At 43.4% G+C, this 23028-nt stretch overlaps 1 protein-coding gene across 1 annotated transcript; it reads right to left on the bottom strand.

The window, feature by feature from the left end:
* Positions 1-11608: 11608 nt before the first annotated feature.
* tmem168a (transmembrane protein 168a) lies at positions 11609-22053 on the bottom strand. Its single transcript, XM_020092421.2, has 6 exons — positions 21967-22053; positions 20408-21375; positions 19930-20205; positions 17910-18052; positions 15166-15443; positions 11609-13207 (listed from the first exon to the last, which is right to left on the bottom strand). The coding sequence occupies exons 2-6, from the start codon at positions 21239-21241 to the stop codon at positions 12657-12659; spliced, it is 2082 nt and encodes a 693-aa protein (XP_019947980.2). The 5' UTR covers positions 21242-21375; positions 21967-22053; the 3' UTR covers positions 11609-12656.
* Positions 22054-23028: the final 975 nt, after the last annotated feature.

The raw sequence follows: 23028 nt of genomic DNA, 5'->3' as shown, positions 1-23028 counted from the left end.
TTTTGAATATTTGAAAATTTGTCCGAAAATATTGATTTCATTAGTGCAACACCGACTATATGAAGATGGATATCCTGGATATGAATGCTGCCATCCTGTGCATTTGGAGCAAGGGTCTGTGCAGCAGTAATCAGGGCATGGAGCTTTGGAAGCAAGGTTCTGTCCAAACACGTGCTCGACAAGTCAGTCTCAGTCAGAGCAACTAATTAAAACCAAACTTTCTAGAAAAAACTGGGACATACATTAGCGTGTATAGAAATATTATATTATTTGCTTTGTTGTGATAAGAGACAGATGTTTGTATTTACAGATTCAATCCAGCTTCTGCTTTTCATCTTCATAGTTAATCATATTTTTGACATGTAACTGTTCATCTGATTTGATTCGCTCTGTCCGTTTAAGCCTCACAGGGCCTTAAGAGGAGGAGTAAAGTTTTGTACGAATGATAAAACAGATGTTGATGATGATGCTGTTATAGGAGCTGACACAGCAGATATAGCTTCTCTCTACATAATTTAAAACAGAGAGGACAATCAGCCTTTGCCTAATCAGCCATTTAACCACTCACCCTTAAATGTAACGAAGGAAAAAAAGCTCTTTGTGAGTGTTCTGCCTCCATCAACGAGATCTTTTCTGGAAAAAATCAGCGCAGTCAAGCCTTTAAGTGTCGACTCCGATGACGACTACTCTAAATGTTTTTTAAAGATTCGACTTATCCCGAACTGCCACCGCCGCCTCCTCCCCCACTGCAGTTCCAGGCTCTTCACATTTCAAAGGGCTCTTTTCATAATTTGCTGTGATTGGTTGTGATTTCTCAAGCAGAACCCTGAGCGGCTGACGAGCGCGGCGCGGCGTAGTTGAAAATGTCAAGGCGGGTCAATCAGCACACTGTCAAACCAAAGGTACCAATTACCTTCTGACCAATCACGCGGAATGCGGGTTTCCACTCAGATTATGTGGATTTTTATTGATTTATGTATTTATGTTGATGATGACACTTTATGGGTTCTGTGTAAAAAAAAAACAAAAAAAAGCAAAAAAGGCCGCAGACCTACTGTTGTTTGAGGGAGCGAGGGGTTCATTTGTCTCGCTGCAATATCTCGGCACAGCTTTTTGGCTACTCGGATAGAAAGAGAGATAAATATTTAGCTTTGTCATGTTCCTGCTCAGAATCAAAGCACCCTGTGGGAGAAAAAAAACCCATGACAGAGTGCATTATTCATCACATCACAGCGCTAATGAATTCGATGCTGTGCAGAGGGAGAGCGCAACAGAACAAGAAGGTGAAATGTGGGGAAACCGTGGAGATGGCATTTGCTCACGGAGGCCACTTTATCATTCTGTCGTAAAAAAAAAAAACCTCTATTACGAGGACTGCCAGGGGTTTTCCGCACGTATAAATCACTTCGCTAATATGACCGTAGCATGGTGGCTGAGCAGTGGCGACTAACTACAGTAAAAAAAAGAAGCGGAAAAACTCTTACACAGGAACAACACCCTCACTGCACCCACAACCCCCATCCGTCCCACGGCCCAGCCGCACTGACCCGAAAGGCGGAAAGCAATTTCAGCGGCGAGTACAGGCATTATTACAGATCCTGATGGAAATGGATGGTGGGGTGGAGTGCTCGACAGGGCAATGCCTCACATGCCTTGTTCGGATTTCTGGGTCAGACGTTTCCCCTCAGATTCCCTGCTGCTTGTGGCACGGGTGTGCATGCACATGAAAGGCTCACACACACACAAAAACACACACACATTGAATCACAAGCACGTTCGCACTTGGCAGCCGTGGATGCGTACAAATGTTTGGAGTTTGTATTCAGAGAGTGAGGCCATTCGCTTGGCATCGCATGGGTCGTCTAAATTCATTATTGACTGATAATAAGGCTGCTGGCAAGGACGACTTGCTGGCAACATCTTCCCTTCTCATCATATTATACAGGAATATGATAGAGCCTCTGAATTAATTAACAAGCACCGTGAGACAGCGGGGAGGATGTTTTAAAGAACAACACTGGAGATGGTTTGTGGGAGATATTTTATATTTTCTGACTCGGGAAGTGTGAAATCTGCTCATCAGTCATTTGTAAACAGTCTGTCTGACAAAAGGACAATAAACACGGAGCCTGCAGTGGTGGTATTGACCGGGCTGGAAATTAATTTTTGTGCCGCTCGACATTAATTAATCACTTTTAGGAACAGCACCTCAGCCAAGGTACGCAGGATGTTTTGACATTGCCAGTCCTCAGAACATCCTTGTGTCCAAAAAGCAGAAATTAATTACAGCGCTGCCCTGGCCGCAGAGCGAGCTGTTTTAATTAGCACAGTGAGAGCTTAAGTTATTCAGTCAGTTAATTTTCTGTAATGCAGTGCGAGCCAATAAAAGTGCACACAGTTCACCCGAGTGAAGTGTATTTACAGGGCCGTGTTTGTGCAAATATCTGCAAGCACACACTGGCACGTGCATGTTTTTTTCAGACAGAAACTCCAGAGGAGATCTGCAGAATTGGGTCCGGATTTTCTCAGGAGTTTGCCTTTGACACACAAACAATGCAGCAGAAGCAGCTGGTAGAAGCAGGACTTAATGTATTAATTCTGCTCCTGAGATGTGTTTTTGTTTCAAGCACATCAACACCGGTGTCGGCTCTTTCATTTTTGCTTCTGCCACGTTAGAAACGTCATTAAAACACCCGCTGGCTTGTGGTGAATCCTGCAGAGGTTCTCCTGCTGTGTTCTCACATGGGCTCATTCGGACATTCTCCAGAGTTTTTCCTGGGGACTGGCTGGAGAAAAGCCAGAGAAACTCGGGAGGCTCTCACTCGAAAATATGTTTTCTCACTAGTTGTTCATTTGTGAGTTAAGCACGGTGCAGTAAGAAAGCAGTGGTAGTGGCATTCACAGCAGATATGCTGCAGGGGGCGCTTTTGTTATTGTCACGTTTTTATTCTCTTATTAATATTTTGATATTATTGATATATTTTTGCACTTTGTAAAGACATTAATATTATCCTCACCAACCACCAAACTACAGACAACTACTAAAACGCAGAAGTCGTGAATGCCCCACTGAATGAATGTATGCACCTCGACACGTGGACACACACCTACGTCCGCTCAGTGCACACAGCCAGAAGGGACAAGGCCAGACACACAATGACAAAACCAAGAAGCAAAGAGGTAGAAAACCTTGATCATTAAAGCCGTTTCCTGCTTCCTGCCGCCCACTTTGAAGAGATGGATGCACTCCACAGAGATTGCCAACGCAGCTCGTGTCTTTTCAGAGCCAGTGCATGTTTTTCTCCCAATCCCCCCTTCCTGCTCTGGGACAATCAATAAAAAAAGATTTTTTTCTTTTTTGCAGTGGACGACCAGGAATACAAATACCTCTGGGTAATAAACGTCAGTCCCTGATGTCGCCACTTCAATCTCTTAGCCTCTGGTGAACATCATAGATGAGTAAATAAAGAAAACATGCAGGGGGGGGTGCTTCTTTCTGAAGGTCTGGACTCAACTTTCATTTATCTTCTCCTGATTATAAATAAGAAACAATAAAAATGATGCCAGTGTAACCTCAGCGGACATTAGACACATGCTATTGGTAACAAATGTGCACGTTATCGATGCAAGTGCAGGGGAGCGGGGGAAAAACTGCTGTGATATTAGAAACATAAACTCTGGGTTTGTGTCATGAGAGGTTGACTACACTGTCATCTTTCTTTTCACGGCCTTCACATTAAAAAGAAATACAGACTTAAGAACACAACATTACAGAGACGTTTGTTTTCCCTCGAGATCTGTATCTCTTCATTTTCCGTTTGCTCATTCAGAAGGGCCGAGACATTTCTGGTCATCGCAGCTGGTCGATCTCGTTCTGTTTGACTTAAGACTTTGCATCACAATCGGATATATGGCATTCCAGTGCTGCGTCTGGAAACAAATATGCATGACAATGGCCTTCTTGGGATCACGCATATCATTTCCTTTAGTGATATCCAAATATCAATAGGACACCTGAAGGTCACGAGCCGTCAATGCACAGATGACTACCCATCACAGGGCGGTCGCCTCCATTTGCTGTTTCAGTCGATTTATTGAATATGCATCAGGTCGTGATTTCTAATGCGCCTGCTGTCCACACACAGGTAATTAAACTAAATATGATCCACGGCCACGTGTTAAAACAACTCAACCTGAAACAGCAGTTTGGCAGCCGGAGGTGAAGCAGCAGTTATGGGGTGGGCGGGGGGGGGGAAAGGAGAGTGAGGCCGGCCGCAGATTAATGAACGAGGTCATGAAACAGGCCTGATCATGAAAATAATAAATAATAGCCTGTTCGCACAACAGCTCAGACCTGACAATGTCCTTGAAGGTATTGTTAAAGAGCTACACAGAGGTTTTAATCTTCCTGTTTGTTTTCAGCAAGAAATTATTCAATTATTCAGACTTTATGTGTATGCAACGTTTCATGCATTAAAATGCAATGAGCATTTCAGATGTAGAGACAGGTAATTAAAACAGAAGATACTTTTGTTCATTTCTCAATCGACATGTTGCTTTCAGACACGCACTGTGAGAGCGCAAATGTCCCGAGTCCGATTCTTCCGAGTATGGCATATGGAGGTTTGTGCCATTCTAGTTTAATTATGTTACAGTTGCCAGCTCGCTAATACAGAGTCCGTGTAATGTTTGATTGAACTCATGTATGAATAGAGCAGGTCATTGTGTGGAGACCTCATTTCTCTCCGCTCACCCCAACAAAGAAGATGGCCTCTCACACAGAGTCTGGTTCTGCTCGAGGTTTCTCCCCTTACACGTTAAGGGAACTGTTCCTTTATGTTAAGTGCCTCGAGATAATGTATGTTGTGATTTGGCACAATACAAACAGAAAAGAATGGAATTGAATTGTGTGCTATGTGTGGTTAAGGACAACTCTAGATTAGATCGAGACACAGTCTGGAGATAATCGGTGGTTTTAGTGATGAGTGATGGAGAACAGGCTTTCAGAACATCTGGACGAGAAAAACAACGGCGCGTTCTCCTTCACCGCGCCCAACACATCACCTAACAGCTCAAAACACACTGTCTTCTTTTCTCTCTTTGTTTCCTCTCTCATCTGTCTGTCTCGCTTCCTCTCTTCCTCACTGTCTGCTCCTCCTCCTCCTCCTCCTCTTGCAGTCTCCTTTTCTGTCTCAGTGAATTTCTCTCGCTAAGCTTTTGCACTCCAGCTAAAACAGATGAGTCTGGAATCTTCCCACATTGCACGCAGCGGTGGATGACAGCAGTCCTCAATGGGATTGTGTGTGTGTGTGTGTGTGTGTGTTTTGTCTTTTTCTCTCTCCCAATATGAAAGTATTTTCTCATCTATTTCATTTACCACTCCAGCTATTTATTTATTCCCCTCTTATGTTGCCACCTTTACACACAAAACCTTGCGTTCCTTCTGTCTCCATCTCTCCACTGTTCACGGACATAAAGTCATCTGCCTCTAAATTAGGCTATTCCATGCCGTTGCCCAATTGCCCAGCAGCATGAGGCTCTGACCGCAGCAGTTAAACTGACTGAGAGCTTCAGCTTGCCTTTAAATCCCACAATAAACCCAGCAATACCATCTGTGTCGCCAAACAATATAGGGACTTTTTTCTTGCTGCATGTATGTGTGCTCTTGCAAAAATATATATGTTGACATAGGGGTCCTTCCTCTTTACTCTGTCAGTTTGGCCGCAGGATTTACTGAGTTCCCGTCCAGATTATTTAATGTGCAAATGTGAAATAGGATATTTTGTTGCTTGTACAGATTTCCTGCGCTCCAGCCTCAGCTCTTTTTCTTGTGATCGCATCTGCTCCGAGACTTTCTGCTCTCTGAATTTTGTCTTCATGCATTGATTTAATAACAAGCTCCTGCTTGTGTTTAGATTTGCTCGGCCTGTGCTTGAACTTTGCGCTTGCACTCAGGACAGATTTCTTGGGGTGCAGCCTAAGATCTTGGATTTTTGAATGTTTTTGACATTTGGTGGGTGCATCTGCTTTATTTCATTGACACAACGAGGGTGGGACAATTTAATTGGTCAACACACAGGGCATTCTATTAGTAGGGGAATTTTGACAGATTGATGTTCAGATTAATATTAAAAATAAACTACCTGACAGTTCTAAGATTCTCACTCTGACAATATCAGGCCAATCTGATGTAGGATTTCAAAGTAAAAGCCCTTGGATACATCATATTTTCGCTGTATTTGGTTGTGGCAACAGAGCAGGAGATTCTTATGGCATTTGACAATGATGACGTAACTGAAAAGATGGCAGAGGACAGTGAGTTACTGCAACTTGTATTCTGGTAACCGTTACATCAACAAATAGGGTGAGCCTATAAAATTAGAGGTCTGGTGCTTTGCGTGTAAAGGGTGGCCTGGAAAGGAGTCAAATTCCCGGCCTGAATTATTGTCCCGGTCCGCCCCTGGCAGTGGACACACCTGCCTGCCTCCATCCCCCCATCCCTCCAATGTATCTCCATCAATCATTCCTCCTTTATGTTCCTACACCTCTCCTCTCTCTTTATCTAGCGCTTCTCTCTGGTTTTCCCACATTGCTGGCTGTAAGAAGTAAGAGCTACAGCAACACAAGCTGTCCTCTCTTTTTGCCAGTGCTTATCGGGTCATCTTTCCTCCCCCATTCCTCTTTGCCCTCACCCCCTCCTCTCCTCTCTCTTCACTTCACTCGGAGCCTAGCTGACTAACATAGGGAGCCAGCTGTGAGGCTGCAATCAAACGAGACCCCCTGGGGTTCTGCTGACATTACACACACACATACACACACGCAGGCAAACAGACGTGCACACACAGACGCGCACACACGCATGTGCAAACGCAGGCACGTTCAGAAAGAGAAGGAGATGTGTGCCTATCCTTGCTTATACACAATCACAAAACCAGCAGGTGAGTGAACGTGAGCAATAACGCCAGCAATAATGAAGCCTTGGACAGATTTGTGCATCATTTTGGTCGTGGTTTGCCTTCGTCTGTTTCTATAAAAAAGATTTTGTTATTATTTAAGGGAGATATTTTGAAATCTCCTTTCTTCTCTATCTCTGGGGAAAGGTCAGAGTATGAAGTCTGAACATCTCTTTCTGCTGAATGGATATGAAACAAATGTGCAAAAGGTTACAAACACACACATCCTCGGGATCACTGAGAAATATGTGCAAGCGCAGAAGTAAACACAACCGCCTGATAAACATGCAAGAGAGCAAAAGACCGCTTGTAAATCTATCATCTCGTGGAGCAGCCATCCCGTAATCCCCCTGTCAACGCAACCTATCTCAACGCCCAAACTGCACTTAAAGCCAGACACCTTTCTATTACAGGCAGTAAACAGGTATGTCTCCAGTCGGTGCGTGTGCACGTTGTTATGTCATGGTTGAGAAGAGACCCCTAGTGTGGCTCAATAACCAACTTACCGACAGTCTGCAGATTGCGGAGAGCAGGCTTAGGGTGAGTCATGCATCAGCGCTGCATTAGGTGGGGAGAGTTTCAAGGCAGGATGGGAGTCTATGGAGAGACGGCACAGGGAACAGAGCTGACTTTTCTGTCTGACTTCAGATTTTGCTCAGGAATGAGTTTTATGAGGACACCTATATCAGCCATAAAGTACAGAGATCATCTCCAGGGCTGAGTATAAATCTACTGACACCACTGATACCAACTTTTTTCTTCCTTATAGAATCAAAATGTTCAACTTTTTAACAGAATAAAATACCTGTATTTAAAATATTTATATTAATAAAAGAGTAGAAATAAAAAGTCAGGGATGCTAAAAGTGAGTCAGAGTTGGAGGTGCTGAAATAAAAATCTGTATACAGCAACATTCATGAGTTTTCATTCATTTGAACAACATTTTATACCAGCTTAAGATGTTTTACACAACAATAGAAGACAAACTGACTTTAGAGTCTATAGAGAAACTAGATATTCTTTTTCTGATCTAACTAACTCACTATTACCACCATTAAAATCTACCATCCTTCAACTACGCACCAATTATCTACGTCCCGCTCTACATTTGTCCGGTCTGGGCTACTATAAAAAAACATGGCAGCCTCCATAGAGAGGACACGCTCCTGATGTAAACAAAAGTATTTAGATATAAAGACCCCATTCTAGGGTAAAGAAACAATTCATACAATTTAAATGAAACACACTTGTGAACACTAAGCCTTTACCAACACAGACTGGTTGTTTCCCTCTGTTTAGCATCTTTATGCTAAGCTAAGCTAAGCTGCTACTAGCTCTAGCTTCATGCTATATTTTCTATAAGACCTTCTCAATTATAGTTCTAGGCAAGAAAGCAGTAGTTAAATCTTCCAAATAGCAGCAGTGACATTTTAAAAACGAGAGTTCATAACTCAATCGCACAATAAAACGTGATCAACAGTAAAAAAAAGAACATGTACCTCAAAACATTTCAGCTCGAGTCCTTGCTGCTGAATTTCCACCATCCAAATCAAGCTGTGTGACACAGAGGGATATTTCCCCGGAGCAGGAGAGGCCTGCCAGGACTTCAGAAGACGCCCGTGCTCCCAGATGTGAGGACGGAACAGGAAACTCATCTGTTTCACCAGCCATGCTCAGCCTATCCCCGTCCCATCTCAACCCGACTGTGACAACAAAGCTAATTACCAAACCTCCCATCCCACAGCACTGACAGTCTTGTTAGCCTCCAATTTACACTTTTAATTGAATCAAGTGTATCCGCATCATCTGGCTCATACTAACGATATTTGGCTGCTTACACCAGCCAATATCCAGAGTTTGATTAAGGACGAGCTTCAAAATTAGCAAACCACACTGATGAAACACATCATGTGATGTGATCTGATATCATGGGCCTCTCATGTCTTGCATATTAAAACTTTGATCCCATCATGAATGTGTGATTCAGGCAGTTACATCCAGCTTTAAACCTGATTACTCTCTTCCAGATGAGACGATGCCTATAGTTCCACCGACAGACACGTTATTCTGAATATGAATAATTTTGATTATGATGTTAGAATATTTCACACATATTCCTGTTCCAGAGAAAATTGACAGTTTGATTATTCAGAGTATGGTTAATCAGTTTAATATCAGAATATTGCTGAACTCAATAATGCAAAATACATTTTGCTCTTTATCCATCCAGTATTTGGTGCAATAACAAAGCTACAGGATGTGTTTAACCTCACCTGTCAATCCTCGCCCAGAATTACTCCTTGTACCATAAATTATATCTTCTTATCTCTGCCTTGGATTTAAAATCTTTATATTAGAGCTAATTTTCTAAGAAGTCACCGTCGAAGAGGATCCAAACCTTTGCCGTACAGTTCTGTACTCCAGTTTTTGGACAAGCTTGATCATACAGATATACTTCACACATAAGACTGTAAATAAAAAAGGACGTTGACTCTGGTGCTGAAACCTATATTCTCTCGAATGACCAGCAGAGGACGACTCCACTGGTTGCAAAATAGTGTATAGTCTCAATTCCTAGTTTCAAGTCGAGTATACCGTCCAACGGGTGCAGGTGGAGGTGGAGGTGGGCGAGTAGAGACATTCCCCCAGTACACCAAAAATGGTTACTTCCGGTTTAAAAACAAAACAAAATGGCGTTGCCCAAAATGCAGTTCACAGACCAATAGGTGACATCATGGTGGTTGATGGTTAAAAAAACCAGACCCCTGCTTTCTTGCAGAGAGTTAGATTAATACCACCTTTATGTTTGTGCAGTAAAAAGTGTTTCCTAAACAACCTCCTGACTAAAGCAAATAAGCATTTTCAAATAATCACAGGTCTAAAATGGCCACAGCTTCATTTCCGACATCCCCGCAGGAAGTTAATCACATGCAAGGTCATGCCATTTATTGTGCGTCTGATGCAAACCACGATACCAACATGCCCATATGGTTTTAAAAGAAAGTGCACTGTTTAAAGAGCAGCATGAGAGTGGGGGAGAGATTTTGGCAGCCGCTTCCAAATTATTGTCTGCACTGTGGGGAGTGTCGCACGGTTAAACAGCCACTAAATGCATCCTCAGCCCTTGTAATTTGAGATAATGGCTTTGACATTTCAATGTCGGACACACTGCAAGACGCAGCAAGAAAAGTTGGAACAGTGACGCTGCGGAATCTTCGCTCTCTCATCCCATTACTCATTTCAAGAAGAGGGAAGACGAAGTTTAGGATTAATGTGTATGTATTGTTCTAGTACATTTAGCTTAAAATGGATGTCTGAGCTGGAGGAGTGATGGAGGATGTCAAGGGTGAGAAGATCTCATTTTAACTTTAAATGTGGAATGTTTTCCCTGCATTCTTCAAACTGCCTTTAAGATAATAATGAATATCACATGGTTAAACAAAAAACTGTCTCAAAGCATTGTTTGGGGAAATCGTATTTTTTTTAAAAAGGGATTAAAGTGCCGCCCTTGCTGCGCCTTCACAGCGACTGGAAGAAACAATAATCGAAAAACAAAAAAAACAGTTGTTGCATTTTCTCCAGTCCTCCTTTACTGGGGTGCAACTTGTGCAATAAAAGCACATTTATTTCCTCCAAATAAATTGCTGGCGAGCATCGGGCACATCACTGCCTGTATTAGAAGGTAATGCCCCATGACAGGCTGTAATTACCCACAGACGAGAGGCTCGGCCGAGGAGAAACAGGAATGGAGGAAGGCTGGTGTGTGCAGCTGCATTCCCCCCCCCATGCATCTGTGTGTGTGTGGCGGGGCTCTGACTCAGCACATCTACTCGGGCCCCTCAGAGGCGGCTGGCTCTTTTATTACCTAATCCAGTTTAGGAGATGAATCCGGACCGTAATCTAATATTCTCATAAATGATTCCACCCGTATACAGTACATGAATCCCTGACCTGAGCTGTAAGCAGCAGCTCGCAGGCTGCAGCAATGAAAGGCACGGCCTCACAAGACGGCATTTATACTCGTCTCTTTTTCCGCTAATTGCCACAGTGAACTTATTGCTCGCATCTGCCTAATGGTTTGGTATTTACACAAGCTAAACACAGTGGGCTCAAAGTGCTGGAAAAGGTTCATGCCACTTCACTCCACCTCTCTCTTCATTACCAACTTTCATCCTTCCGAGGTCACACCATATACCTTGCTCTGTTCTTAACAGTGCCCTTCAGGTGAGTCAGGCTAGCTCTCCGAGATGAGCAAAATACCCAGAAGCAGCTCAGACCCTTGTCAATCCAGGCACTGGGATGAACAGAAGTATAAGACCAGCGAGCAGATCCCTTAAAGATACTGTGTCATGTATTGTTTCATCCCCCCCCCCCTCCCCTTTACACTCTCATTTCTCTCCAAGCTCACAATCCAAATATTTACCAGCCTTTCAAGGGAGCAGAGTCTGTATTTGCTCAGTGTCTGCAGAGGCAGTCATGTTAAATGAGTTTGGCCGATCTGTCTGATACCATGTCTTGCCCAAAGAGAAAATACTTTAAGTACATTTTACTTCCAAGTATTCATTTTTAAAACATTCTTTTTCTTTTTCCAAATGATCCATCTCTTATGTATTTCTCTTCTTTTCACACGTCTCACACAGTGTTGATAGACCAGCTTTTTATCCAAGTTTAATTCTTTTTCACTTTCAGACACCTCAGGTGAGGCACATGGGGAATGAAACATGGAAAACACCACTTGACCTCTTTGAAAACATCATCCAGACACAAACTTATTTCAAGGCAGCGATCCTCTCCAGAGTTCGTGTGGGAGAGAGATGAAACAAAGCAAGTAAAGAAGGAAATAAAGAGGTCAGTGCACCAATAAAATGCACCAGGAACCTCTCGACTTGTTGCTTTGCATGACAAGTCTAAACCGAGTCTGTAAACAGCAAAATGACTTCTCTCAGATGAATTCATTTTGGAAATAGAGGGCTATAGTCTGGTCGTGATGTACTGTCATGCTGACGTCTGTTCGTTTGAAACAGTTGGAAAGAGAAAAGGGAAGGATCGCACAGCGAGAGCCAGGACGTCCCTGGAATCAGAGGGTCACTGAGTTCATCCTCGCAACAGGCAATATTTTTTCCATCATGTAGAAAGGCTTGAGGCAGACACTGAGCCCCTCCTCGGCTCAAACAACTGTCTGCTTAACCCTCTGAATACAAATAGAAGGCAAGGCAGGGATGTATATACACGTACATATGAAGGAATTCAGCAACTTTAAGCCCCTCAGAAGGCACAGTATTGTTGAAGAAAATGGCACTATGTAGCAAAAGAAAGATTTCCCAACAAATATTGATGCAGTTATGGCAAAATATAACTAAATAATACAACAAACTGTCCTTAAATATGATAAATCATGAATGTATGAAGGAATCTTAATAAAGGAGCTGCACTCAGTAACTGATATTCTTTGAGCTTTTCATATGCAGCATGCAAGAGGTTATTGTATTTGGCTTCCCACTGCCTCATTCTGGGGATCCAATATAATAATGTGCATCAGAAATTACGATGCAAAGAATCTCTCTGAACACCTCCTCTCTGCTCCTGGTGTAAACTCTTGTGAGTACATGAACCCATTCTCCTTTTCCTTTATGTAAACACCGTGTACCCAACACACTCCCAACTGTTCAGTCAACAAAAGAACATTACAGCTTCCTATGTGACCTATGAATGCACCAGCTTAATGCCCTGCCCAGTGTCCAGAACAGCGGGTGGGAACCAAGCGAGTTTGCACCTCCTGAAGCAGCGCAAACACACGCTACACAACCAGAACAGGTTGAGACCACAGCACCAGTTCGACAGGTGCACCATGGGATACGTGGCCTTGGGGAAGTGCGTCTTCCAATGCTTGGCGACGTCGCTTCCGGTGGGCAGGTGCAGCGTGTAGTCGCTCCAGCGCTTGGACACGCCGTACGCGGCCGTCACTGTCCGGCCCCTTTCGGACCACTGGGTGTCGCTGTCCGGGTTGCAGTTGAACTCCACCCATTCAGAGGTGAAGTCCCCCAACAAAGGGATGTCTCCTGCCTCGGGGTCGACTCTGATGGCGGACAGCTCGGCCCCCTGCACGGCCACATAGATCCCGTCCACCCTGCGCACCTCCTTGACCCAGGGGAGGGAGTTCTCCGTGTCCAGGACGAGGATAAGGCGGGAGTAGTGGCCGGCATTCTTCTCCTTCCACAGCTCCAGCACCTGGGCCAGGTGGAGACTCTCACCTCCTATAGCGGGGGAGGTCAGAGGGTGAGATGGAGAAGAGAGAGACAGAAAAGAAAAAGAGGATGAGCCCCTTTCAAGCACTTATTGCTGTGTCTTGTAAATTAACGTGTTTCCAGTGTTGTTTTGTGTCAAAATTCAGTTTCACATACAGACTCTAGTACAGAAAAAAGGAGGGATGGATGGAGACACCACTGCAGCCGAGGTAGAAAGGATAATTCTGTTGGTTCACTTCAAGTTGACTCGCAAATAGACATGTGGAAAAATAAGGCATTTGGGTGTTTTTACATACAACCTATGGTATGTTTCATTTACATTTAAAAACTCCCCACCATCGGTTCCGTGTCATGTTCGAGGACACCTCGACAGGACTCGTGGCTGTTGATGGACAAAGTGTCTCTGAAGGGATCTAACCAGGAATCTAAACTTTCAAACGCAGGTTTCCCTCCACCTAACTCATAACCTACGAGTGCGTTGAGAGACAAAGCTGCTGCTTGACTACAGAAACATTCAGGCATGTTTCCACTGTGAACAACAAAGACAAACTTGTTATTTCATCCCTGTATAATTTAGCACTGGACACTTCTGCAAAAAAGCTTTATAACTGCAGTAATCAGAAAACTAGAAAACAGAGACTGTCCCCAATTTTGATTTCCGTAAAAACATCCCCACATTTTCAAAAACACGTCCCTCCTTGATGATGATGACACAGGAAAGTGATTATCTTTTCAACAGGGAGTTTTTTTTCCTCTCCCTGTTCACGGCATCACGCAGAGATAATGTGTCATGTAATCTCAGAACAGAAGAGCCAGTGTTGACACGACGTTAACCTGCTGCGATTCTCATTTGCTGTCTGCAACTTTCACTCACTGACGTCTTCCCTGGAAACAAAACTTCCGCGGTGGTTTTAACTCTTTGGGCACCTGCAGTCTGATGTGTAAATCAAATCAGTCTCTGATTGACTGAGGGGAGCGAGGAATGAAAAAGAATGGAAATCAGATTGTAATGCAAATGCAGTTTGAGATCTCACAGATTTCAGCATCGACCTGGTGCAACTCAACACAACAGCTCTGCAGTGAATATGACTTTTGTTGAACCCGGGCTCAAATCTTCAGTAATTGTTTACACTTGATAACTACAGCTAATTTTCAGATATAGCTGACAACACTGGATGTTCATTTTTACTTGTGTCTTCTCTGCTTGTTTGCAAATGAGTTTCCTGCTGTTCTCACACATAATGCTCAAGTGTAGCAGCTGGCTCAGCGTGTACAAACACTGTATATTTTAATCGTATCACAATTTTCTATTTTTTCAGAGATGAGTTACTGTGTTTCCACCTGCTGGCAGCTGCAGAGGTACCTCCTACAGTTACCATGAAATCATAGGTCAACTCCACTGGTGGTGGAAATGTAATTTGGATGAACAGAACAATCGGCAAATGGTGATATTTGAGTCGAATGAAAGGGCTAGCGTTGGCTGGAATAAGCAGAATGAGTAGAAGTTTAAGATTGTGTTCATAATACTTCCACAGAAATGGAAATATAAGTAACACTGGGGATTTAAATTTGAGAACTGATAACGATTTCTGCCAAGGAGGTTTTCACCCATCGTTTGTTTATACGCAAGATTACACAAAAACATCTTGACAGAATAGAACGAAACTTGGTGGAAGATTACATTTTAGTGCAGATCTGGATCATGGGGTGTTTCAAATAATTTCTTTATCATTGGCATTTTTTCAGACACCTTCACTGATTACCCAGGGAATCTATTATTGACCTTGATAAAGATAAAGCAGGCCTGTTATCTATCCAGAGCTTGATTGCATTAATGATTTTCAAGTTTTGTGGAAATGTGTTCAGTAGTTTTTTGCATAATCCTGCAGACAAAACAAACAAACAGGGACGGAAACACAACCTCAATGGCAAAGGTAATAATAATAATGTAGATGTGTGGCTCTGACCTGTCAGAGCCCACGCCCCGGTGCCTTTGTACGTGTGCCCGCTGTAAAAAATCAGATAGGTGTCATGTCGGGGCCCGTCCACGGTGTGACGGTCCAGAAAGTCCCGCAGCTTGGTCAGCAATGCCTCCAGGGTGACTCCGCTGGTGGAGTAGTCGCAACCGAACGTCTGGATCATGTGGTGGGAGAAGAGGCGCTGCACGCTGTTCAACATGCCCGTGGAGCGCTGGTTCAACTGCTGCACCTGCTCAGGTGGTAAGAGAGTGGGCTGTCCGTTGGCACTGGACAAAAGAAAGAGGGAGACGGATGAGAGGATGTGAGAAAATCACAACGTACTACTGAGGAATAAGTTTGTCAGAGGAAGAGGTGAAAGACAGGAAATGAGGAATGAAGGAGTGAGGAGACAGTGAAGAGACATTGAAGAGAGGATGGCAGGAAAAGTGAGATGGGGGAAATAGGAGTAGTGGATCACTGCGTGACAAAAACTGAGTCAGTTTTCATTTGAAAACACATCAACTCTGCTAAGGATGCACCTGTCCACACCTCTTCAGAGTTTGTCTTCAACATTCACTGATGGACCTGTTTTAGTTTTAAAACTCCAGGGCAGCGTTTTAGTCCTGAAGGACAGAAATAGAGCTGAAACAGTCTTTGCCAACAGCTGTTGTGGAGTTAAATTTTGGATTTAACAATGATACAACTGTTTACATGCGTGGGAAGAGCTGCTACTCTGACACGTGAATGAGTGGTCACGTGATATGCGTTATAAGGCGTGTTAGTATGGATGGGGATTAAAATACGGAGCCAGAAGTGTGTGTGGATGCACAAAGCCTTGCCTGATAGTATAAGTGGATGATAACACAGAGGGGGCACACACCAAGTCAAGGCTAGCAGCTCTTATATGCCGCTATACATTTTCTTTCCATCTCTGTACTTGATGTTATTCATGGCAAATCAGACGGCAAAGCCATACTTCACTCTCACAGACATCTGCATAATTCGGAAGCCATCACATCTGCCCTGTGCCCTCACCATCACCTCAAGCCTCACCTTGATAACTACAGCTGTAAGCTTATCTCCAGTGGATGAGATAGAATTGGTTTTCTGGTCACTGGGCAGATAAGTAGTTGTTGACAGCCAAAGCAAATGTATTCCTCAGGCCTGCGATGTCACACTGATAATGATGCTACCTGTGTTGAGCCGAGTTTTCTATTCATTTCTGCCCTATTGTGGAGTAACATAAACAAAACAACACTTTGTGCACAGCGTATGGAGCTAAACAACAGTCAGTGAGAAAATGACACGCTGCAAACCTCTGTGGGGCTTCAGCCAGCTCACTGTTCACCCAAAGCCATCTAATCTTTTCACATCTTGCAGCCCCTCTGGGAGTGAACGCTTATAGTTTGAGATTCCGACCACATCGCCCCCCTGTTACACTCTCTCTTTCATCCTTTGGAAAAAAAAAATTCTGTCCTTTCTCCACCGATTTCTCTGCGCTCCAGCCCTTTCCCTCTTCTCCTCCCTCACAATTCCTCCCTTTCCTCTGCTCTGTCTATCCCTTTTGGTGTTTACCACCACTCTCCCCCCGTTTACAACCTCAAGTCATCTCCTTGTGTTTTCTTCCCCTCATGTCACCTTCCCTGTTTTTCACTCCGCGCCTCCCCCCTTCTCACCCCTATCGCTCTCATCTCCCTGTGGGGCTCTTGTCATTGTGAAAACATGATCTGCAGCCATCAAACAGGCGATTATATACTGCCGCATTCTCGTCGTGCACTCGGTTCTCCCTATGGACGCCACACATACGGCCATGAATACAGAGCGCCCACTGCTCCAACAGGACATCGGCTTGCATCCAAAATCACCTGGGAGAGTTAAACACAAGCCAGCCTGACATCCCCACTGAATGCTAACATCAACAAAAATGTTCAATATACCAGCCCAAAATCTTCACAGGCTGGACTTTAAAATAGTTGAGAGCCTTACGAGAAAAACATTATAAAATAAGCAGCGATTCATAACTGATGGCTGGTTTCTGCTGTTAAGAAGCAGGCGGGAAGACGTCTGCATCATCAAAACTAACTCGGCTATTTCACAAAACGCTAGCTGAGAGGGCTCTGAGAGAGGCATCGGTGGCAGCTAATGGCCAAGTGCTGCAGCTGATCGACTATGTATGCTGTGGAGGGGAGCAGTGGAATGATTCCTTAAGGGCCCAAATATTAGCGGCATGTTTATGCATAGTTATTGGCCTATTTATCTGGTTGGTTTTGTGTTAACTGAGGAGGGAGTTGGAATGAGCGATCAGGACATTTACCAGGAGAAAAAGAAAAGCCAAAGCTCTTACTCATTACTGCTTTTCATTGGTTTTTAAGTTTGTTTTTATTCTCTTTTTAGCTTTTTTGTTGTTACCTTCTTTTTGTTGTTATATTGATTGAACGATAAATTAAACAACATTGAACACTTAACAGATTGATCAATAATCAAAGTGTGATTCGAGAGTAGAAGTCTGCCTGTCGGCCTAAATCCTCACTAGTATGTTTTCCTTTAAAAACTAAAAATGAGTGCTTTAGCTCCATAAAAATCCAATAATACAAACAAACCTGAAAAAGCATATCACATTATCACCCATGTACATAAACAGCAGATTCTTCACAGAATGACCCTAAAAAGAGAGTAGAGTGGACGGCAGGAGTAAAAGCAGCAACAGTGATGAAGTCCTGTAAATGCAGCCTCAGTCTGTATGTCTCCAGTACCTGCAGTATGCCGTTGGTATGACCAGCGCGTATCCGATGCAGGTTCCCCCCAGGCAGCTGCCCAGCTCGTGGAACAAACCATGGGCCAGAGACTCTAGGGGCAACACCACCAGTAGAGCGCTGAGAAAGAGTCCGTTGGAAGGCTGCAAAAATACCAAAGAGCCAGAGTCACTTTCTCTCACTATTTACAGCTCGTACAAAAGCAGTCAGAGCCAGATAATTGTCGGTGACACTTTGTGAGACGGTGATACAATCGGGGACTGACACAGTGTTATTATCGCAGGACAAAACATGACAGGACCTAACTGAATGGAGACACAATACACAGTGTGGCAGAAGACTCTATAAAAAAAACTATGAAAAATGTAAAAAAGACCGAAATGGAAAAATTAATTCTCGCGCATACACAAATACATAATACAATGTAGTAACATAAAGAAGATCTTGTGCTACAAAGACTGAATTGCAATCAGTGTCACTGAGATGCTCAATAAACACATGGAGTTATATCTAAGAATGATGGGCTACATACTAGGGCTGGGTGATATGACTTCAAATGAATCGCTAATGCATGTATGTATGTATGCATGTATGTATGTATGTATGTATGTATGTAAGCTGTTGTATCATTTAAAATGCAGAATTGAACTGCTCAGCAGCTGTTAGCAAAGACAACAGGGTCAGAAACGCTTGTAATTGATTATCCATGTTGTGTTCTACACTGGAAGCGGAGGCTAATGCCTGTTGTTTTCTTCCGGAAGGGGGGCAAGTGATAGGAGCCTGAGGAATCAGCGAAGGCTACATCGTGACCCAATCAGCCAGCGGTTGTGAGTGTCTATATCATAGTTTCCAAACATCTCCAGTTTCACCCTTCAGACTAAAACACAGACCCAGTTTTCAAAATAAAGCGGGACAGGCAGCATTTCCAAACTTCTCTGTTTTAGTGGCTCTGTCGTAACCATAGCAGAGGGAATGCATTAATCAATACCTGTATAGTTAAGTGGACCAACACTTTAACCTGCAAGATTTATTTGAGATACTTTTAGGTGCCTGAATGTACTACTATGAAGCATCGTACAGCCTAAAGGAGGACTTGAGTTTTGCAATCGTTGACCCCAAGCTGAGGGAGTCTGGTGTAACTCATGAGAAGCTCTGCACCTCATTCATGAGCTGATTTACAGACGAGGAAGTCTCTTCGACACAGCAAAAGCACTATTCTGCTTTTCAGTCAATTCGCACTTACACATTTCCACACAGACTTTAGAATGGGAGATATAATACATACATAATAAAAAAGTAATCATTATTTGAGTTGGAGAATCTATTTGAGTGGGTCTTCCGTATAAACTCATTGCATAGCAGTGAATCCAATATAACAGCTCACACTGTGGCCTTAAAGATTTGCATAGAGTTGAATCAACACATCTGAAATTTTGTGTGTTTATTTACGGCTGCATCAGACTGGAGGAACGTTGCTGTTGTTGTGGGTGTGTATGCGTGTGTATCTGAGAGTTATGTGGATGTATATTACTATGTATTACAGAACAAATTGTAACTTTCTCAAACATCAGTGATGAAAGCTCCTTCTTTCTCAGGCAAGTTTGCATCTGACAGGAACAGATCTCAAATTAGTCCCTGGTCCCATGAGATTCTTACAAGGTAAACGTCTAATAAGGCTAAATAAGTTGTTGCTGCTCCTTATGCAGTAGATAGGGGTATTAAGGTTCTAATTAAAATTGGTTACGCATGAGAGCTGAACTGATTTAGCTCTGGGAGCCTCTACTAACTACACCACAGCCACTAGCATTTCTCTCAGTGTGCAATATGTGTTTACAGAGGATTTGTCATAAAGATAAAAATGCTAAAGCTGGAAGAGGAGGAATTACATCAGGAGATTTATCGTGGTGTGTGAGCTCTTCTAGGACATTCTGGAGTTTGTGATCAGCAACAGGTTTTCTGTATGATATGACTAGAATGTTTCTTGCAATGATATCAGAAATGTGACTTTATTTTCTCTTACCTGCCAGGACACAGCCCCCAGTATCACAGTGGACAGCAAGCTAAAGAACACCAGCCTCTCTGAAATGAGGCAGAAGTGTCGGATGCCCCTGGAAGCCATGACTTGCTCCAGACTGCGGCTACTGGACCGCTGGGCCCGCCAGGTCTTCTGACACTCACTCAGCTTCGTGTGAAAGCCCCAAATTGTGATCAGCAGAATTATGTGGCAGATGGACCAGAAAACACCAAAGAGGCAAAAGCCTGGGATCACCAGATACCACAGCTCCAAGTGGCCGAGCTATGGAAGCAAAGTGTCAATAAACAGCCTTAAAAAATACGCAACTAGCAACATAAAATCATGTATCATATTTTGAAAAACATGTTCAGTAGGAATAAAAAGCCTGTTTGAAGAGTTCATTCTTTGCTGAGTAACACTAATACCTAATGACTCACATAATGGAAATGTCAATTTTCTGACACGTCAATTGTGCTGAGTGTACCTTCAAGGCAGCCAGGACAAAGAAGGCCAGCTCAGTCACACTCAGAGGCAGCAGGGACAGCCTCCTCCAGACCTTCCCCAGAGAGAGCACTGGCATCCAGCGGTCACTGGGCCCCAGCCCACTGAAGTACACGTCCAGCACAGGCTCACACAGTAGCCTGCCCAGGTAGCAGCCTAAGGCAAATGGGTTGGCTGCGATACCTAAGGCCTGGAAAAACACAAGAGACGTAACCAAGGCAAAACAGATGAGGTTGGGCAGGGCCAGGAGGGATTTCATCCGCAGGTCCACAATGAGAGCGCCCAGGGCCACTACCAAGCCTATTATGGCCGCTGACTTGTGAAGAAGCATGGTGGTGCTGGCTATGCCAAATCCCAGGAGCTCCAGCAGCTCAGTCGATGTCAACAAACTGGCTCTGTAATGGATGGAGCTGCATATTCTCTCAGTTACAGCCCATACAGTTTTCAAAATAATACTGGCGAGGAGGAGATAGTTGGCGACTAGTTCCTTGACGTCTGAGTCCAAAGCGGGGCTGTTGAGGAAGCACAGAAGCCCGAGCAGGAAGCCAATCCACAGATGGAACAAGCTGAGGCTGGCTTTCTCCATGGCAAAGTAGTAGTGGAGGATGCTGGCTATCCCCAAGACGAAGAGGCCAAGGATGAAGATGACCAGGATCATTGGTTCGCTCGTCACCTCCCAGCGGACGTACATGCCCACGCACACCGCAACCAGGAGGTTGATGCTGGACAGGTAACCCAGGCAACGCACGGACGTAAACACGTCCACCTCCTTGGGTCCACCGGCTGCGAGCTCCTCTTCGTCTTCCTTCCGAGCCATGGCTGACTGTATCCCAGTTTATCCAAAATTCAGCTTGAGTAGACTTAGAATTTCCTCCGGGCTTCTTCTCTGCACTCTCACAGGTTTGTAAATGGAGGACGACGCCCCTTGATGGCTCTGTGCAATATCAACCCCTGTAAAGACAAATGAACGAGTCACTCTGAACTGCTGTCAGGCAAACTAACTTAGTACATTACAGCACACTATGTGTTCCTTGTGAATATGCAGCTCCATCCATTACACATTAGTATAATGTCCTGAGGAATGTCAGATAGACAAACTAGATTTGCTTTTGTTCTACAACACTTATTAGTTGAGGTTACTTTTATTTTCCTAACACTATACAGGGGGATGTAAAGACTTTGAACATGCTTTATTGCGATTAGCTGCACTTGCTAATAAAACTATGGGTAAGAACAGCCAAACAATTGGGTAAATGTCTCGACAAACATAAGCCTGACAACTTGTCAACAATACAAATCCGTGTCCGCGGCCGAGCTTCGTGTTTCTGACGATGTGGCACTGACTGCAGCAGGGGAAGTTTGCTAACTAACTTAGCCTCCCTGCGGACTTTCCCTTCGCGGTCAGCAAACTCAATAAACGACGTTTAATATCATCACTTCCACTGTTGGAAGGAGGAGAAGCTGTTCTTTTACAAATGTCAGAGTGAGCGCTGTGACAATAAACCAGGACGGAATGATTTGAATCATGAAAATGTTGCTTACATGTCGTTTGTTTAGGTGACAGCCGCTCCGCTTCCGGATTCCTGAACTACGGCATCGCGCAAGTGTCAATAAGCGTAAGGCTGCGCTTTTTCAAAATGCCTTTGAATCTATGTTCATTATAGAATCAATAATAAAAATCATAATTAGTAATAATAAGATCAATAAAAAAGAATACTTTAGAAACAAAGATAAAGACAAGTCTATCAAACAAGCAAAATACCAAATATTATTAAAAATAAAACAGATTTTATAATAGTATTATAATAATACAACCTCATTTGAAAGTAATGGGAAAAGAATAATATATTAGCAATAGTCAATTAAGTAAAAGTCATTATTTAAAAGTCAATTTTGACAGGTAACTTAAAAACAGTATTGTATTTGCTTCCAATTCAGCACAGATACATAGAAAAATGACAAATAAGGATATACAGAGCAGGGCGAGGCAGAAAACCCAATGTGCTGATTTGAAGCCTCTATCTAAATATTGTAAAAATGTCACAAAATCAGATAATACAAGGTTGACATGAAAAAATCTGACTACCAAGGAGAGTGGAGAAATGTATCCATATTGATGGATGCAATTTAGCTGGACTACTCTATTCTATAAATTGGGGGAAGAATACATATGGGCCATATAATCAACCAATGGTGAATGGGAGGCAAAACTTTATTTGGAAGTGCAAGAGTTTTTAAGAAACAACAACAGCAATAATATGATACTAAAAAAACCCACCTCTAATTCTACATAGCCCAACTTTAATCTTCAATTTTTTAAAGACATTATCACTTGACATTGACCCTGATGATTATAATCAATGTTATTAATCACAGAGATGCTTTTTTTATGTCTGTGAGCTCATTTTTATAGCACACTCCCTCAAGCTAGGGACAGATTACACTGGCCATTCCACCCATCCATTCATCTCTTATCAATTATCTATACCAGTTATCCTTTGAGGGTCGCGGGGGCACTGGATCCAATCCCAGCTGACATTGGGCGAACAGAAGCAGGGTAAATCCAGGACATATTTCTATGTATAGGTCACCAGTCCATCACAT

This window comes from Paralichthys olivaceus, chromosome 23 (assembly GCF_024713975.1).
Source record: "Paralichthys olivaceus isolate ysfri-2021 chromosome 23, ASM2471397v2, whole genome shotgun sequence".
NCBI lineage: Eukaryota > Metazoa > Chordata > Actinopteri > Pleuronectiformes > Paralichthyidae > Paralichthys > Paralichthys olivaceus.
The sequence above is the reverse complement of the archived record's forward strand: the minus strand, read 5'-3'. Positions and strand labels throughout refer to the sequence as shown.

Coding starts and splice junctions, on each gene's coding strand:
- tmem168a (XM_020092421.2), bottom strand. CDS start 21,241: ATGGCTCGGAAGGAAGACGAAGAGGAGCTCGCAGCCGGTGGACCCAAG. Junction 20,206..20,407: donor TTGTCCTGGCTGCCTTGAAG/GTACACTCAGCA, acceptor TTGCTTCCATAG/CTCGGCCACTTGGAGCTGTG. Junction 13,208..15,165: donor CGGGGCGTGGGCTCTGACAG/GTCAGAGCCACA, acceptor CCCCCGCTATAG/GAGGTGAGAGTCTCCACCTG.